The sequence below is a fragment of the Branchiostoma floridae genome, chromosome 4 (assembly GCF_000003815.2).
Source record: "Branchiostoma floridae strain S238N-H82 chromosome 4, Bfl_VNyyK, whole genome shotgun sequence".
In the NCBI taxonomy this organism is placed as follows: Eukaryota; Metazoa; Chordata; class Leptocardii; order Amphioxiformes; family Branchiostomatidae; genus Branchiostoma; species Branchiostoma floridae.
Window position 1 is genome coordinate 19,132,323 of NC_049982.1, and position 19,314 is coordinate 19,151,636.

General features: G+C 42.6%; 1 protein-coding gene across 1 annotated transcript in view; it reads right to left on the reverse strand.

Moving 5' to 3' along the window:
* The window catches only part of LOC118413444 (IgGFc-binding protein-like), a 59,404-nt gene that overhangs the window by 23,787 nt on the left and 16,303 nt on the right, over positions 1-19,314 (reverse strand). Inside the window, exons 13-43 of the mRNA XM_035816826.1 lie at positions 15,665-15,900; positions 14,958-15,225; positions 14,657-14,810; positions 14,344-14,437; positions 13,682-13,813; positions 13,259-13,404; positions 12,841-13,027; positions 11,852-11,936; positions 11,152-11,351; positions 10,699-10,873; positions 10,092-10,221; positions 9,390-9,652; positions 8,794-8,999; positions 8,490-8,619; positions 8,203-8,256; positions 7,731-7,841; positions 7,093-7,340; positions 6,604-6,725; positions 6,120-6,272; positions 5,407-5,678; positions 4,656-4,852; positions 4,160-4,334; positions 3,852-3,981; positions 3,627-3,717; positions 3,294-3,462; positions 2,717-2,980; positions 2,104-2,216; positions 1,375-1,558; positions 952-1,005; positions 457-600; positions 37-170 (exon numbers count right to left, since the gene is read on the reverse strand). Coding sequence (XP_035672719.1) covers positions 37-170; positions 457-600; positions 952-1,005; positions 1,375-1,558; positions 2,104-2,216; positions 2,717-2,980; positions 3,294-3,462; positions 3,627-3,717; positions 3,852-3,981; positions 4,160-4,334; positions 4,656-4,852; positions 5,407-5,678; positions 6,120-6,272; positions 6,604-6,725; positions 7,093-7,340; positions 7,731-7,841; positions 8,203-8,256; positions 8,490-8,619; positions 8,794-8,999; positions 9,390-9,652; positions 10,092-10,221; positions 10,699-10,873; positions 11,152-11,351; positions 11,852-11,936; positions 12,841-13,027; positions 13,259-13,404; positions 13,682-13,813; positions 14,344-14,437; positions 14,657-14,810; positions 14,958-15,225; positions 15,665-15,900 — 5,021 coding nt within the window. The remainder of the gene's footprint in view (positions 1-36; positions 171-456; positions 601-951; positions 1,006-1,374; positions 1,559-2,103; positions 2,217-2,716; positions 2,981-3,293; positions 3,463-3,626; positions 3,718-3,851; positions 3,982-4,159; positions 4,335-4,655; positions 4,853-5,406; positions 5,679-6,119; positions 6,273-6,603; positions 6,726-7,092; positions 7,341-7,730; positions 7,842-8,202; positions 8,257-8,489; positions 8,620-8,793; positions 9,000-9,389; positions 9,653-10,091; positions 10,222-10,698; positions 10,874-11,151; positions 11,352-11,851; positions 11,937-12,840; positions 13,028-13,258; positions 13,405-13,681; positions 13,814-14,343; positions 14,438-14,656; positions 14,811-14,957; positions 15,226-15,664; positions 15,901-19,314) is intronic.

Below are 19,314 nucleotides of genomic sequence, written 5' to 3' on the forward strand. Positions count from 1 at the left end.
GAGATTAGAGATTAGTCAAGAGAGCTAGAGCCTTACCCGCCATCTCGTCAGATCGTCGACTCTTTGGGAGAATGCTGCCAAGTTGTAATAGCATTTTCCATTGTATGTAAAGCTATGGCCATCAAATGTATTCACGTGCGTGTTCCCCCTAACAGTACAGAGACCGCGGGCTGCAATTGAGAAAATATATTCATCAAAAAAGAAACCCGACAGACATTTCACACATGACAATCATTGTGCAACAACGATTGGTTGGTTGATAGGTTTATTGACTGATTGAATGGCTGATGATATGTGACTATTGAAACTGAACTTCCCATTTTTAGAACATTGGACTCAAACAAAGATTCAGTTACGGTAACAGACATCTGCAGAACGAGTAAGAATGCCAGTTACTGTCTACTTTGTTTGGGACCTGAGAGTGTAAGTTGTGCAGTAGCTGGCATGAGTACGTACAGACACATCCTCTGCCTCCACTGTCCGGGCTGATGCCATCTCCCGTGTATCCTATCTTACAGGCGCACGTGTAGCTGCCGGGAGTGTTGCTGCACACAGCGTTGTCGTCACAGTCATTATCACCGCTCGCACATTCATTAACATCTGCGTGACGATTTAGAGATGGGAAAGAAGTGAATTCGAAATCTACTATTAATTCTTGCATCATGAAGAGTTGGTCAATCGCTACTATACATTTGTCAGTGTGTACAAGCTCAATTCAACAGATAAGTCATTTCAATGTTATGGAAAGTATGTCCGGTGAAATTTGAGAAAAGCATTCGTATATATAGACTACATGTACATCTACTTCATTTGTTTGTCGTCTCTGGTTCAAAGGCTACTAATTGCACACCCTGCACATGTTCAGATTTAACAACACTAAGGTAACCAGATATGTGGCATATGAAAGTGTTCTGTCTTATATGTTTATCTTTAGGAGACATTGAAACCTACCAAGTTCACACGTGTATGGAAGCCACCGTTGGCATGATTCCCTTCGCCACAGACCTATGTTTGAAGAGAGTTATCATGTGTTTCAGATTTTCAGCCTCTTTCATAAGACATCAAAAACCATACTTAGGATTAGAACAATGATCTGCCATTGGCATATAATGCGTTTACCAACTTGATAGTCAAATCAAGAAATAATTGCATATGAATTATAACATTAATATCCTTTGTGGCCGCATAGAGAAAATTACGCATCAGATTGGAAAAGTACTGGTTCTTACATTTTATTTTTATTTTGTAAGGAATATTCACCCTTGAGTTCCAACTTGAGCTTAAATGCTAACAGAAGAGACTGAATATTACACCGTAACGTTCCCCATTGATGCATCCAGTGTCTCACAGAAAGAAAATGTACACAAATCATACCCGACTTCTTCCTGCAGAAAAACTCTACTGTTAGGTACTTGTAGGTTCCGTAACACGGGTCTCCAAAAACACTGTTGCTAGCTGAGATGGTACACGTCGATCTATCCCTGCAGGGTGCCCTGACTATGGCTACACTGTTAGGCTCCAAACAGTTGGTGTCTGACATGGCCTGGTGTGGGCACGTCTAGGAAACGTAAAGGGGTAGGAGTTAGAATTGATCTTTAAGGTACATAATCTTACACATCACGTATAGTACTAGATCGGTGCACCCTCTATCGAAATTTCTGATTGAGATATTAGGCTGGCAATGATCCACTACATTGTACATGTACATTGCTTATTTCAGGATGGGGTCTACGTCAAGTTTTCACCTGTCTTTGGTATTTGGTCATTGTACGTAATGACAATGATTTTGTATCTGCTCAGTGCAGGTAAGACACAATGATATTTTTATATCACAATGGCACATTGACGGTATATGATAATTAAAACAGAAACATCCAGAATTGATAATATTTCAATAAAAAAACAACATGCTTCGATATGGAGCGATAACACAACTTCCAAGTAAATATTAGATTTGTTCTTCGTGTTGTCCATTCTCCTGTCATCTTTATGTAAATTTTTCTGTACTTTAAATCAGTAGCTCACAAATTATTCTAAGTAAATTTTTTGCTAACTCCAGGTGTCTTCGTTCACATAAACACGTGGAGAGATATGTGTACATACAGTTCCATCTGTTCGGCCATAGTTTGCAGACTCGATGGCCACTTCGTAACCCTCGCTGCAGGTCAGAGTCAGGTCACTATGTTCACATGCCATAGCGGTCTGGGCTTGTTGGCCTAGATAAGGATTGGGATATAATGCTTAGAACAAAATCAAAACTTACATTTGATAAACACTTCGAAGAAGCCATGGGCATATTGCCATGGTCTAACTATCGTTCGAAATTATTGGATTACCCTAGGCCTCTAAGCTCTAAAATGAGCTACCATGGCTGTGCGTGCTGATGAATAGCCAATTAAGTAGATAGATAAATAGAATGAAAATAGGTGCAGGGATATACAGGACATGTTTACTTTCCTTACTCAGGGAAAGAATCACGCACACACACGCGTACACAGAAACAATGTATATTAAGTTTCAGTCCCTACTTTAGACTACTCTTCCACTAGCCAGTACCACGACCCACAGGACTCGATCCACGCATGCGTACTGAACAGTAGTGTGAGATCTAAACTACATTAACAGCGCAAAAATCCCTATCGTGAGTCAAGAAACGATTAACAAGCCTTAATCAAAGATAGTATATAGTTATTTCAATGTATAACATACAGCTTACCACCAAAGCTGAGGTATTGATAGGGGCAACCCTCTTCGTCGTCATCATCATCTTCGAATCCCGTGAATCCCGCGTCCCCTGACACCCACCCAGGGCCGCCTTTGTTCAACACGAACGTGTTTTCGTCGAAGTCCGCGATAGTAGTGATGACGGAGCCGTAATTTTCGAGGCATTTCTCTCCAGCGCCCTCGTAGTTTCGGCCACCTTGGAAGTACTTGTAGCACCATCCCCGCCGCTCAACCCAGCCAGAGGGACAAGGGTTACCTGGATTAAACAAATTATCATGTTTTGAAATACAGTAGAAGCCAGTTCATTGCACACTGGATTAACGCACACTTCTGTTATCTGCACGGAATCCCAAAATCCCAAACCGGTGCGGTCCAGCTAGATAACTTCGCATTATTGCACCAGCCGGATAATTGCACGAAATGCAGTGGCAAATAGGCCGTGCAATTAAGCGGCTTCTACTGTACTGGCCTTTGGATGACGAGATGTGAGACAGGAAAGAAAGCTTAATGACAAGATATCATTTGTCTGTTTCGATGTGCCCACGACCATAACGCTTGGCTGTACTCACGTATTTCGATGATGCAGGCTGCATTATCACTACAGTCTGCGTCCTGCCATGTGGAGGCACCGGCAGGGTAGGACACGCAGTCGCCATTACCACCAGGTGCACCAGAACCCCACAGGTTGAAGGCACCCAGGTAAGACCCATCACTCCAGGTGAACAGGCCCTCGACATTCTGAAAACAGGAAGGAGATATGTAACATCCATAAAGCAGATTCAGTGGATCAGATACACGTTGTTATGCAAATACAATGCTCAATCTTGTCAATCGTGAAGATGAATTGGAGGTCTATGATGAAAAGAGTATAAGAAAGTCGCATAACAATTCGCAAAGCTTACCCTGTCGTCGAGGCCAAACCAGTGAGCATTGGCACTGGATACAAGAGTTGACACGAAGTCATGGGTGCCCTGGTCCGAGATGAGGGCGAGTCTGTGAGTTCACACAAAAAAATATTATTGTGAGTAACCTCGCGTAATACACCAGGCAACATACGTCTACTGGTTCTCTGTCCGAGCCCTAGCTATAGTCAATCGGGGATTGTGTATAAACAGAAGTGTACCTACCTTCCAGTACCGTTTACAGAAGCGGCTGCAGCCTCTGCGGCACAGTCTTCATAGGATTTTGTATCTGTGGTCACCTTGAAACAGGAGAACGCATATGGCACGAACCCATCTGGGCAGTCTCCGGGATCAACTATAGAAAGAACATGGCAGTTGTGAGACTAAGACAAGAGACTGTGATATATGCCTTTGGTGTTCTTTACCGGTTATGAAATATTACCATCTATTTGATGTTTAAGATATTTACCAAACTTGGCACAATAACATGCCCCTTCTTATTTGACATGTTATCAAAGCCTTTGTCAGCTTACGTGAACAGCTTGTCACTCCATCTCCTATGTAGCCGCTCTCGCAGTGACATCCATACACGCCCTCATAGGTGCCACAGTAGGCGTAGTCATGACAGGTCAGGTCCGTGTAGGTTATCTCGCCGTTGGCACATGTGCCGATTCTCAAGCAGTCTGTGTCCGTGAAAACTTGGTTGTTCTGAAAAGAAAGGTAAATGATTGTGATGAATGAGTTCTTCTAAAAACAATTAAATATTTCTTGAACATGTTTCAATATCTACCAGATTGGATATTAGCTACTTCTGTATGTTTGGCTCCTTAAACAAACATGAATTTTGGTATCCTTTGATTTAGAAATGAGCATGATAAAACTGTTCACGGATGTAAAATCAGTTTTCCAAATGGATTCCAAAGCTGGGGGGAAACATAAAATGAGCAGCATTATGAGCGCACATCTGTCGAGGGTAGAAAATCAACAATGCTTCAAAAAGGTTGCTTGAGTTAAAGACTATAGACTGACCGAGTAGTAGACGCCATTGTCATCTGTACAACCACAGTCGCTCAGGGGAACGCATTCGTTCCCGCTCAGCACGAAACCTTCGTCGCAGACACAAGACCCGCGACACCGCCCGCATTGCTGTGGTTCCGAGTCGGCACACGTGCTCTGGCAGATCGGTGCACAGGTCTCGAACTGGCTGTTGGCAGGGCAGTCGCGAGCTGGGGATGTAAAGCAAAGCAAAAGTTGCGTGTCAAAACTGAGCACTTCCTTATTATTTCATATTTCAAAGTCTTATTAGAATCAACTTATTCTGCTGTAACTTTACTAATTGATTTTCATTTTAATCTGTTGAAAGGAATCTTCACATGTTTGACCCCATCACAGTGTCCAAAATCACATGCCATACTTGTCCACTTAGCATGTCCAGAAATGTCTTACTTCCTGCTTTAAGATCGCTACGTTAAATTGTTAAAGTGTCGTAGCCTGGTTTTAAACCTATTGCAGCTGCGCGGTTCTTTCTTCCGGGCCCTCTTTCGGAAAAATAGGTTTGCATACCGACAGATATTGTCCCCATTTGCATCTGGGCAACGTATTAGCAGCGGCAAAACAGTTGGAGTACTTCTTAAACAAGAAACGTTTTGAAAAGAGAATTATAAGGGGTGTTGCAGCTAAAGCAGGGTGCAGATACCTCTCAGCTACTGTGGTGACCAACCAAGCGGAAACCACAATCCTAGTTCTATACAGCGCGGCAAAAGTTAATTGTAATACTTACAACAAGATGCAGGAGTTGCCCAGTCCACGGCCACCCAGCCCACAGAAGAACACATGGCTGCGAAGGTTTGAATGTTGGAGCATCTCTGGTCGTCGTCGCCATTCGAGACACACTGGTCCAACAGGCAAGCTTCATAAACCGTGTTGGCGAAGAGTGCTTGAAGGTATGGACCGAAGGGGCCAGCGGTGTCAGTTATTATACTGCAGGTACTAGCGTATGGACTGGTGTCGCATCCGTCCCATGGGTACACATTCGGGGTTCCACTCGGACATCTGGGTAGCATGAAAGATCAAAACAAACCACGAAAAATCATCAGTTACCATAGTTGAGTCGGATTGGACCAGAACTAAAAGAGACTCAAAGTGACATCACAAGAGACGACGTGATCTTGACTGGTGATAAGGATGACCCTGATTGTGAAGTGCCGATAATTATCTCTACATCCTTGAAAATACGTCGTTAAAGCTGGCATCTGCCTGCGTTTCGCTTCCACACATTGCATTGAAGCGTTTTATAAAAGTGAACTTCAAAGTTCAAATCCAGAGATGCATACACGTAATCTCCATTGAAATGCAGAAGGCTGATTTTATCCGATTTAAAAGAAATATACACATCAATGTATAAAATCAATGGTAACGTAGTAGCAAGAACGCCATTGAAAAAAAGCTAATTTCAGCAAAGATATCGCAGATGATAATGAAATCCCATCTCACCCGTCTGAACGCCAGCTGTCCCCAAAAGCCGCCGCATTGCCAGCATCAGCCCCGTCAGGATTCTCCAAATCCCCGGTATCGTCTCCGCTGAAGTCTCCACACATGCCTTCCACGGCGTTACCATAGTCCGAACTCAGCTCCACGTGAACAGCACTGCAGGCGCATGTATACGAAAAATTTGTCAAAGAGCTCCACTAAAGGTTGTTTGAGTCAGTGAACTGAAGGTTCACACAAGAAGGAAAGTTTTGTATGTACCAAGCTCCATACTGGCTCAAAAGTATCGTAGGGATATTTTGAAACATGTTGATGAAACTTGTGTAACATCTTTGATATTGTTTCTTTGGAATTCTCCAATTTGGTAACATAATCTCCATATCAAACGCTATTGTGGAACCTCTACTTTCTCTACAATAACGGCATGTATACGCCCATCCTGTGACTATCAGTTCGAAAACAAATTGATGAAGCACACATGGACACCTACCGATCGCCATCATACTCCACAAGCAGACCAAAGGTGGTGGATATCCGAACGAAGTATCCCGAGCGCCTCACCGCCATCGTGCGTCCAACGTAGAATGGAGTGTTCCTTGGTCGACCATTAAACTGTAGAAGCAACTGGCTATCAGTACTAGTGTTCAGTACATATTACACACTTAACCTCTAAACCTGTCGTTCATACACTTGTACGTTCAACCATCATATTTCAGGTTTTTACCTCGATGTTTGTCCCAGTATGAAAGAGCATCGCTCAGTTTATTAAGTGAAGTCTTGTCAATGTTTATTGCACAACAATTCTAACAGATACAATGTAAGGCAAAGCATTATACAGGACTACTGTCTAGTTACATTAACCTACAAGTAGATTCTAAATTTATACAATATTGGTATGTCAAAAATATCTCCCACGTTCAATGTTTGCGTGTCTGTAAATCCTAAGACTTCCGCGTGTATAAATTGCTGCCCGTCTTACCTCCACAGCACCTCCCCTGCGGAGTGTGATGGTGGTTTCGTCCACAGACAGGGAGACCCAGCTCAGGTACGGCACGTCCGTGAACCCGTCCCTGTACTCGTTCCCTGACGTCACCGAGAATCTGGTCAGCCGTCCCGAGCTGCCTGTGTACCGGGCCAGGACGTAGCTGCAGGAGCCCAGGAAGTCCACTCTGCTGCCGTCGAACTGGAAGTAGTGAGAGCCGGTCACAACCCAGCAGTTTCCGGATGCTACAGAGGAGGGAGGGAAACAGTGTAAGACGAGAAATTTTACGTGGTGTTTAGATTCATACTTTTGGGTCTAGGACTATAATAGCAATTCTACACGGTTTATACATTTATTCTTCAGTTTCATTAACTATCACTGTTGTTTGCCCAGGTGACATTGATTAGAACTTATTTTGCTGCCATTTATGAAAAATTAAAATGTGTTATTCCGTCATAATATTACATTTTTGCTATGGATGATCGTTAAGTCCTGAAAAAAATCAACAAGGCAATCGTCTGGGAAGAGCTCCAAATTTCTTACTCGTACAAAAAAGTCACTTAGTATAACATTTGCGACTTCATTAAGGAAACGTTTTAGATGATTGTCATATTGCCGTTGAGACAGATCCTCACCTCTGCAGCCTTCTCCCATGCAGCCCGGGATGCACTCACACGTGTAGCCGTTAGGGTGGTTGATACACCGGGAGTTCGGACCGCATGGGTTCGAATTACACTCATTTATATCTGTTAATCAGACAAAACATACACCCGTCAGAATGCTGTCAGAAGTTAGTCATACAGCCATCAATGTAATGTGTCTTACGAAGAACATAACAATCACGAAGACAGGGATAAACATATTGATGATCAAGAGCACATCAAACGTTACGTTTATTATATTTATGGTATAATGATATGTGATTCAATTACAAACCACATGTTATTGGCAGATTTAATGATATGGATATGATTGGGATGACGTAGTTACTGTTGTGATCAGATCAAACATGACAATCGCTATCACTGCAAAGACGCAGTAGGAGAAGCATCTGGTCGCACAGGTTACGCGGTAAGTATGTAGTTTATAAAGTGTACTTGTTCTTACCCATCTCAGCACAGAATGGTCGACCGCCGGTACAATCGTCATCTTCCCAAAAACCTTTGAGTTACAAGAAAACATAACAGAATTCTTAATAAACGTGTCAATTAATTGATTAATGATGTAACACAACATTGTTGTTGAATTGATACATGATCAAATGTGAAATAGAAATATAAACTAAAGATGAGAAATAGATAAAAAGATATGCGGTAAGCCTACAAGTGATTTCCTTTTCACACAAGTATAAACCAGTAAATACTGTAATAATAGATGATAGATATGAAAATTACCTTGTGGACTGAACACGGCACAGTCCCCACCATTGTTAGGATCTCCAGGCTGCCAGTTGAACCAGTAGATGTAGTACCACCAGTAATAGCGGTACCACCGGTACCACCACCTCCAGTACCAGTAACCGTTCTGTACCACAAGTAAAATGAACATGACTGTATTGCACTATCATTGTCTAGTTGCTGTCCACACCACTTCAGCCGTAACTAGGGTTAATACTAATGATAGGCACTTAATAATAAAGTCATATACTTTGTAGAGCATGTCTTCACAACTTAAGGTATATCTTTATAATCTACTTACCCGTCTATACGCGCCGATTCGGTACCCATTTCCAACCATGTCGTAGACATAGTCGTTCTCCTCCTGACTGTTGATCATCACAATGCTGGAGTAATAGTTCTCGGCTGAGTTCAGGAACGTCCATGTTTCGTCCCACGAATATGAGAAGGAGAAGGCATAGTAGCAGCTGCCGCCCCACATGTGCCAACCCTCTGGGCAGAAAAAGTCTAGAAAACAAAGGAAAAATGCTTAGCTTAGCGAAACGTTCACGACATAAACATTAGCTTTGATAATTGATTCGGACTTCAGATTGCAACAAAAGTCTCAGATTAAGCTCATGCATTTGATCTACGTAACATGATAGTAGTTGACCTAAGACAGGTAGAACATTGTCTCCGTAGAATATTGCCTTAAATTTGCATATGAATCACATGAATCAATATGTATATGACAGAAACATTAAACTATCGTTGAAAAGGTTCATCAGTCACGTATGAATAAGTTATAACACTTTTTCTTCAATCAATGACTACTTTTGTAAGTGATCAACTCCAATGTCAGAAGCCTTGACATCACTTTAAAGATATGAAACATATCTAAAGGAAATCTCTACTCACAACGCTCGACCAGGCAGTACATCGATCCTCCCCCTACACGCCACCACCAGGCACCGTTGGCGAAGTAGTAGAAGACACAGTTGTTGTCCCGGTCCCAAGCGCCAGGGTACCCAGCCCCCCATCTGTTGTAGGACCTCAGGTACGAGCCGTCGGACCAATAGAAAGCTAGCTCCAACACCCGGTCGCTCAAACCGATGTAGTAGGTCGCACTTTCACTTACAGCACTCATCAATCCAGCAGCAAACGTATGCATCGCCTCGTCCCTACAACGTAGGAGAGCAGAAAACTTGAGGTGACAGTAATACACTAACGCAACCCGCATTTTCGCCCCACTAGACTGTCAATGGTCCTGGGTAACATGTACATCTGCTTCAGGAAATAAGACAACATCAGTATTTACGCAACTATGTCGTCGATTATAACATTTGTCTCCCCTACTTTTCAGATGGATCAATGAACAGTCAGGAACTAGGGGGCGACAAACTTACACCACTTCCTACCGACACTAAAAGCTACATGACATCAAGAAATCAAGACCATAGCATATTCAGGACAAAAGGTAAAAAATTGAAAATTCTTCGGTAGTGACAAGGAAATATGCCACACGCTATGACCTTTGTCTTCTCAATATGTATGCTGGCCACAAATATTTATAAACACACATACATAAACTCGCCGATTCAACAAAACCTGGGTGCGTACCGTATGATAGCCAGTCTGGCATCCATGGCTGCTGCTGAAGGTCCGGCCTCGTCACAGGTGACCTCAGTCTGCACCACCTGGAAACACGACAGCCCGTACTCCGTCCACCCGGCCGGACAGCGGCCCGGTGCTGCAAAGAGCCAGGGACATGGGCTGGTCAATTCCACATGCTTGAAAAAGATGCTGACAGATACAGAACAAAAGCTGATATATTGACGCATCTAGTACAAACGTCCCTTTTTCTCTAGGTATGGAAAGTCTTTATACTTCTGTCTGATCATCTGTCGCTCTTCCCTCACAAACATGTGGTAAAGACAGGATACTGAAACATAATAGACTGTTTTCCTTTGAATCTATTCCTTTTTCTACAATGATCTGAACCATGAAAAACGTAAAGAATTTGAATTTTCAAGTCAATTATTTCATGATTTTACTATACTTGAGAAAAAAAAACTAGAACTAAATAGTATGGAGTCCTATCCAGTATAATGTTTGCCTGTATATTTTCCCCTCCACGCTCGACCAATTATGACTGATGTGACCCATGCGAATTTCTTATTTCTGAATAAAGAATAGTTTCACAAGTCGGCAAAAGCTTTATACTTACGCCTGCATTCAATTCCGTCGCCAACGAAGCCCTCGTTGCAGTGGCAGCCGAAGACTTGTTCCTGTGCGCCACAAAACGCGTCGGCGTGGCAGCTTACAGGCTCACAGGTTAGGTCGTTTTTGGCGTTACAGGTACACTGCTCCGCACAGTTTGCCGTGAACCAAGTAGTTCCCACCTGCAGAAGGTAAGGAATGGATGGTTTGGTTCGCATATTGATCAAAATATACATTCATATAGTCAGAACACACATTTACAATTCATCATAAATGTCTGCGATTACATATGAGATCATATGATAATACGTGCACAGATCATATATAAGGTACCATGTATATATCCACATCAACCATTGCAAGACATAACAGTGCAATCTGTTTGATATACGACGCGATGTAGTCCTGTCAACCGTGGCGTTTTAACGACGCAAATCTAGTAACTTTCACGGACACTCACATCGTAGTAGAATCCATCGTGGATGCACCCACAGTCAAAAATCGACACGCAGGTATCACCAGACAGCACGTAACCCTCGTCACAGAAACATCCCTCCATGCAGGGCTGCGCGCACGCGTCAGGTGCGCCGGTGTCTGTACAGGTAGCCGGGCATGCCGTCCCGCAGAGTTGGTAATGCATGTTGACGGGGCAGTTTGGTTCTGCGAAATGAAATTTAAGGTTATTTATGTTATCTACACACATGTGTTGTTGAGTATCGTAGACTTGTATTATGCTCTGTCATATATTGGGATAATGTCGAATGAGTAACTAGTGGTGTCCCTTGCATCTCTACTCTACTCTACTCTACTCTACTCTACTTTACTCTACTCTACTCTACCCTACCCTACTCTACTCTACTCTACTCTACTCTACTCTACTCTACTCTACTCTACTCTACTCTACTCTACTCTACTCTACTCTACTCTGCTCTACTCTACTCTACTCTACTCTGCTCTACTCTACTCTACTCTACTCTACTCTACTCTACTCTACTCTACTCTACTCTACTCTACTCTACTCTATCTACACCAGATGACTATATATGCTAGTTAACCTGTGATAAAAGTTGGAATGATACCACCACAAAGAGAGCGCACTGCAACCGTTATGTTTTATGATATTGTATTTGATGTTGCAATTATATAATTGACATACTTACGGCAGAATACTTCAGTTCTCCAAACTGATACAGTTGCCCCTGCCAGCTGGACCTCAAGACCATAAAAGGCAGCCGCTTCACAAACCTGCATAGCAGAGAAAATAATCGGTTTTAATGAATGAAAGACCTTTATTGTACATTCATGCCTCGACGGGCTAGGTACAGGTAGAAGGCAAAATCTACTCTACAATAATCAAAAATTGGCTGGCTCTATTCAGATGAACCTTTGTTCCCTTGAAGGGGGCTTAAGCTAGCCTGGAATCCAGTCGTACTGTGCGTTGGTCGCTCTGCTCCTGCCAGTACGTCTGGCATTCGTTAGCATTGGAACGATCGGCATTTGAATATTCGCACACTTTATGTGCGCGATTTCTGATTGGCTGTTGGCTCCAAGCCCCCTTCGCAAAGCACCACCAAGGTGGAAATCGAACACACAGAATCATGTTTACAGTTCGTAATCGAACGGAACACGACTTCTATCTTTCCCGCATTAGTGACGTAAGGACCGATCGTTCCAATGCTAACGAATGCCAGACGTGTTCGCAAGGAAGCAGAGCGACCAAAGCACAACACGGCTGGATTCCAGGCTAGGCTTAAGCTGAACACAAGGAAAATCTAAGAGATGGACATGCACGTTTTTAGATCTGTTATTTCAACTTACTATGTATGGCTGGCAGCACGTTCACTACTTTTTTACCATCCCTCAGCTTCAAACAATCATAAGTATGACGCAAATAAGAGCCAAGGAGGCAATTGATAGAATATACTATAAAGCTCTACATAGTCTTCCATTTCAGGGACTAATCAATGGTTCACAACTGCGAAGTGTTCTTGAATGTTGTAACGTAGTTGTGACAACGATCGAGCCTAGAAGCTTATAGAGACCATTTTCACTGCAGTCTCTGCGGACGCTGCTGGGGATCCTATCTCATATGCTGGCTGATAGTAACAGGTTTACTCTACTTTTGATTTTATGTTTAAGGACCCCTCACCTCATCTGGACTTCCATCTGTTGCGCACGTATCGTACACACAGTCTTCAAATATGGAAGTTGGTGTTATGGAGCCATGACCTGCTGCAAACGGACCTGCAGCGTCACGGATGAGGTTACAGAGCGCTTCCATCCTCGCGATGTCGCAACCATCGGTCGGGTCGACTGGGGTTGTTGTCGTGCCGCAGCTGTAAGAATGGTTACTGACATTAAACGAGCTCAAATCTTTGTGTTGTTGTAACGTCCCTAGGATTGTTTTCATGTGGCAATCATATAAGAAGAATGGCACAAAACAGTTTGGTAAAAAATGCATTGATTCAATGAAAGAGACACAAACCCTGCATGGCGAAGCGTTGAGTTTTGGATACAAAAAACTCAGCCAATGACTAATTCTATGTACTGTAAAAGACTCCACATACTCGGCTGGTGAAATCCAGCTATCTCCGAATTCAGGTGTATTAGCTGCTGCTGTCCCATCGGGCTTCAGGTTGTCATCACTCGCATCGCCGTTCCAGTTGCCGCAGATGCCTCTGGAAGTACCACGATATGTGCCCGGCACGTTCAGCTGTAGAATGCATCAGTGAATGTAGAGCTCATGGCAAATTTTTCTGTTGAATTACCTATGAAATCACTTGTCATCCTTGAAAGAGTATAAGGTACATATTGGGTTATCATGGTCACGGCATGCGCACTTTTAAAATGGTTTGCAGAGAAGACAGTAAGATTCCCTGTTAATTCAACGTTCAACGTAATGAACTATTCTTTTCATAAAGGAATTATTGTCGATGTTACGTAGAAGTAGAGGGATGTAAAAACCCAAAGGAGAAGCCTTTGGCACTTACCTTTACACCACTTTTTCCAAAAACCTTTATGGTCATTCCAAAAGAGGTCCTTATAATAACACCTCTCCCACGAAACCTCGCAGTCAGTCCGTGTGGAAGAGTGCTGCAAAGATTAACTCTTGAGCCATCCAACTGTACAGAGAGAATATTGCCAACAAAAAACTGTTTTAGTATACTACCGTGGGAGACAGTATCAAAATCACAAAATGTCTAGAATTTCACCGACATATTTCAAACCACTTGATTTAGTAAGGCTCACAAACCACGTGACTGGACGATGTACTTCCATTTCCCCGAGTGAAAGTCACGTTTATTAACAGCATATTCATTTGTATGATAAAACGTCTCCAAAACACTTTCTTGTGGTAGTAAAATCGTTATCGAAAAACTAATTTTCTTCTTTGAATTTTTAACATCTAGTTATACGTATACAAAATAGTTCATGTGTTCCTTTTGAATAAATGACGTGAGATGTACTGTCATTAATGGTCTAAATACATATTGGATAATGTTACACTGATGCTTTATTTGCTCTCCGTACCTACTCCATCAATTAAATCATACTGATCGGTATTTTCTATCAAAAGGAAAGAGATAATTCCAAAACAAGTTTTCTGTCTAACGTTATAACGTAAGGTTTCGATGATCCATGCTGAACTTACCAGCAGGACCTTGTTTGCCAGTAGGACATCCAATCTCACTCCATAGATGAGGAGGGACACTTTCCACACGTACGATACATGGGTCCTTCCATTCCTAAAGACGACATACGAACACAATAATACTCCGGTTATCAAGTACACATTGGTGCAACTAGCTATAGGAACACATTGACGATCATATTACATTATGTATAACATATTTCATATTTGAGCCATTTCCATGTACATTAAGATTTTGTTGTGGGGCATGCGATATCATTTACCTAATTGAGTAATTCATCATGTACGAACTTGGAGGTAACTTATTCCTGACCTGTGTTCCAATGAGATGTAGACTGAGAGGGCTGGTAAGTCCCCGGACCCATCTGTCTCAAACAGGATGTACTCGCAGATACCTTGGTAGTCGTGCCGTCGGGAGTCAAAGGTGTAACAATGGGTGTCACCGTTGCACTTACATACGCCCTCACCTGTCCAAACAGAGCACAGAAGATATGAGTTACAATACGGCACCAGTAGTGTACTGAATGTAACTATCACAAATTGGATCAGAAACCCTGTCAATATCTTGAGTTGTTAAAGAGGGAGATAAAGAAAGAAGAAACAACGAAGCATACCGATGACGCAGGTGCGACCGTCCCCAGTGTATCCGGGTCTACACTGACAGGTGTAGGACCCGTGCGTGTTGGTGCAGTCTGCGTTGGCGTCGCAGTCATGGGTGTTCTCAGCACATTCGTCCACATCTCCTTCTTCTGAGGCCAAATCTTCGTCAACAAGACCGTCGCCGTCGTCGTCTAGCCCGTTTCGTAACTCCTCGTCGACCTTCATGTCACAGTCATTGTCAACCCCGTCTCCAGAAACAGTTTCCGTAGGGTCACATGGGTCCTGTAAACAGATATGGTAAGCTATTACTCTACCATCCACTTGTGTATTGAAAAATGTTAATGTGTAGCATGTGCACGGTAATTGGAGTGTTGGTGATAACGTGGTGTATCAACGGGCTGTAAGATTCTTCCTTGGATGTCGTCGATGCTGATGCTTTAGAATTTTAATGCAGGCTGTGAGAGAACTAACTACCGACAAGAATCTAACGTAACAGGACAGCTGAACTATGTACGACATGTGCACGGCAACGTTAAGATTGCCCGAAAGACGATCTCATGGCGAATACCATCAGGCTCTTACACACATAAAATGGCGTTGCTGGTATGGGAAGACGTAGTTGAGGTACAGCGACATGTAAGCATTTCTCCTCCAACTTCTTTCTTGTGTCACCCTACTGAGAGTTTCAAAGGAAATGAGAAAAGACAACGTTGAAACATACCCCGTAGAAATATAGCCGACTCCCTCCAATGGCTGCAAAAGATTCATAAGGGGTATGGCCATATAGGTACACGGAGAAGACGGATGTCGGGTTGGTGTGCCGCACGTTGTGGGTTCCCTGGGCAATCTGAACGGCCGCTGCTGAGTAGTCACTGCCTGGAATCTCCGTCCAAGTTGGGGTGATCCCAGAGCCATCCAGTCTTATGCCATCGCGCTCAGCCGTTTTAATGACCACACCTTTAAAGAGAAAGAAACGCGTCACATCGTACGTCGTATTACCTATATGTCCTGGAAACTAGAGTTCCACGAACACATACCTTTGCGAAATAAACCAGGTTTGTTATGTAGAATGATGTCTGTAGACAAATGCGTTACTCATTTCATTTTATTTCATAATTATATGCTTGGAGTTGGTTTATAAAATTTCGGCATTGATTATGCAAATTAGATCCCAAGTTATAATTAATTGATATCAAATTGTATCAAGCATTACTTAAGCTATCAGCATACCAAAAATCATGAAGATCCTTTGATTCATTCTTGACTTATTCTCTTTCAAAGTCTTTAATTACCTCTTACTCTCTTTCTCAGTTACATATGTGGCAACTTTGAAAGTACCACACATGGAATGCAGTGGATTTATGAACGTTTCCTAATCAATTCTGAAAATTAATTTGCATGATAAGCATCACATCACATTGCGGTTCTTTTGAATTGTATGTACCGTAAAGCCGGCTTTACAATTCATGCGGACGCCGGCCGAATTTGTAGATCGGTCACAGCTCGCCGAATTTCAACATCGCCCGAGTATCGGCTGTATTTTTCGCTGAAAATCTGCCCCGTTTACAAATGGACGGAGCCCGTCCGACGTCCGTCCAAGACAACTGATTATAATTTGTTGATGAGATTATACTATGTCTTGAACATGGACGAAGTCAGAACTGACTAACCTTGTAAAAAGCCAATATTTGTGTAAAATTCAATTTCTGAGTTGAAGGATATATGTAGGACATGAGTGGAGTGGACGGGCACACTGAAAACAATGATATCAACAGGAATGTTGTGACACCAATCCGAAAACTACCGCAAGAGCCATAAAGTGAACAAACCAGTCTGATTCACCATAATACAATGATATTGATAAAGCTGACATCGGGCGAACCTCGGGCAAACCTCGGGCGAACCTTGGGCGAATCTCGAGCGAAGGCCGGCAAAGGCCGTCTGAGTTTCAGACTGGAAGGCTTTAGACATGAATAATATATGATCTAACACATTCAAACCTATAGCAAACAAAATAGATAGGAAGTACTGTCTTGATGTCCAATTGCCCAATATAAATAAAAGGTACGCAGTTTTTTTTTTAGAAAAGTTCATACAGTAGTCTTTATTTATCTTATATTTCGGAACAAACTTTTTATTAAAGATGAAAGGCCAAAACAAAGGGCACGTGTCAAATTGATTAGGTGACAGATAAAATTCTGCCGGTGCCCTCCCAAGCTCCCAGCGACACCAGCACAACGCTAGCCCGTACGGAATATCGTCCGGTTATTGCAGGAAGCCCGAACAAGTCTGGCGCGAGGCTTAAGAGTTCGGGCAAACTCCGACCGAAAAAATGAGAGTCAAAAACCGTCGGGTTGCCGCCCGAGTATTGGCTAAGTCTTGGCCATTGCTCGGACAAGCTCCGGTCGAGCTACAGGCAACCAATTGACGTGCTCTCCGAGCTCAATACTCGCCGCCGAGGCCTCGCTGAAATTAAGCGCAACTGCAAGTGCCCCGCAAACGCCGGCCGAGCTGCAAAAATTCGCTCGAGGTCCGCATAATCGCCAAAGCGCCGGTCATACTCCGGCAGAAAATGTCCATTTGGAGCTCGCCAACAACTCGGCCGAGCTAAATTCTTGATTTGTAAAGGGGGCTTTAGGAACCGTTAGTAATGAATCATACATTACTAACTATTACTCGCTACATCATTATATCGTTACAAAAGGCAGTGGCCCAACGATTTTTGCTATCCGACGAACAAGCCATGGACACCCCGGATAATCTCCAAGCAGATTTTTCCGGTGGCATTAAAACAGTAACATAAGCTGGGGAAGGAATTCCTGTTTTAATAATACTGTTTTAATGCCACCGGAGGAATCTGCTTGGAGATTAACCCCGGGCACTCAAACCAATGATGGTGATATACATGTACTACTGTGACATGGTTACGATTGTGCGATATGTTATGAACCGATTGCTACAGTACAAGAGTTATGGGACCATTGTCCAAATATAACCCCAGCAAGTAGACATAATCACTGTTGCCACATTGGATGCTTCATCAGGTTCTGTCAAAGGGACAGGATTTCGAGATTTATATGTCCTACCTGTAGAGAACCTGTGTCTCAGAGAGACCGATTACAACTGGACATGGCAGACATCCAAATAGCGGGGAACCAACTAGCCAAACAAGCCGATTACCTGGCTATGTTTCAAATGATGATGTCGCGACTTAACGTGAAGATTTTATCTCCTTGCATAGATTAGATAAACTCTATAGAATTCAGAGCTGTCCTTTTGTTTTGTTTTGTGTTGGTCTCAAACGGCTTACGGGAGCCTGTAATGTTCCCATTTATGTAGATACATTAGTGCGAGCAGATACATTAGTGCAACTCATGGTTGCGCAAACTGATATCTACTAACGATCTGTAGTTATTAAGAATTAAATTTTTTTAATTAGATGAAAACAAACATTTTCTAATTACTACAGGTCATTAGTAGCTATCAATTTGCGCAACCGTGAGTTTGTAGCTTTCATCATTATGCAACGAAAAACGAAGTTTCATTACAGTGGTATGTACCAAAGTGCTGTATTTTGTCATAGAAAAAAATAATATCAGAGCCAATAAAATGATGACGTCATCAATTTGCCCCCCCCCCCCAAAATCAGATTTAGAATTCTTTAATGCCCATCTATCAACATTCGTTACGGCTCTATTCTTTCTTAATTCATTAATAAGAAAACAGTGGAAGGTCAAAATGCCAATTTAGCCAATCGAGATACCTAAGATAGCCGGTCACAAATATGTCACGCATGAGTTCATCTTCTTCTTTAACTAGCTCCAGTCATCTTATATAAGCCCTAACAAACATCACCTGACTCGTAGATTCATTATCATCGTTGATGACTCATCTGAATGACTCACTGTCATATGACATCTGAATGACTCATTGTCATATGACACCACACTAAATAAAAGACAGTCTCGCGGCGCGCTTTCACTCAGTTCAAACAAGAAGCGGCTTCGAATTCTGAAAAAAACTGACGGATGCGTATTATGGAAAAGAGTATTTAAACATCGAATTACTGAATTGGTCTGTCTTCTATCAAGCAAAAAAAATTAACAAGCCATGGACATCTGTATCTGTATCTGTATCTGTATCTGCATCTGTATAGCCGGTATAATCGCCCTTTGGCGTAACACACCAGCGAACACTTCAAGAAATAATCACGATATACATGCACTACATGGTTACGATTGTGCGATATGTTATGAACCGATTGCTACAAGAAAAGAGTTATGGGACCAATGTCCGAATATAACCCCAGCAAGTAGACCTAATCACTGTTGCCACGTTGAATGCTTCATTAGGTTCTGTCATCGGGACAGG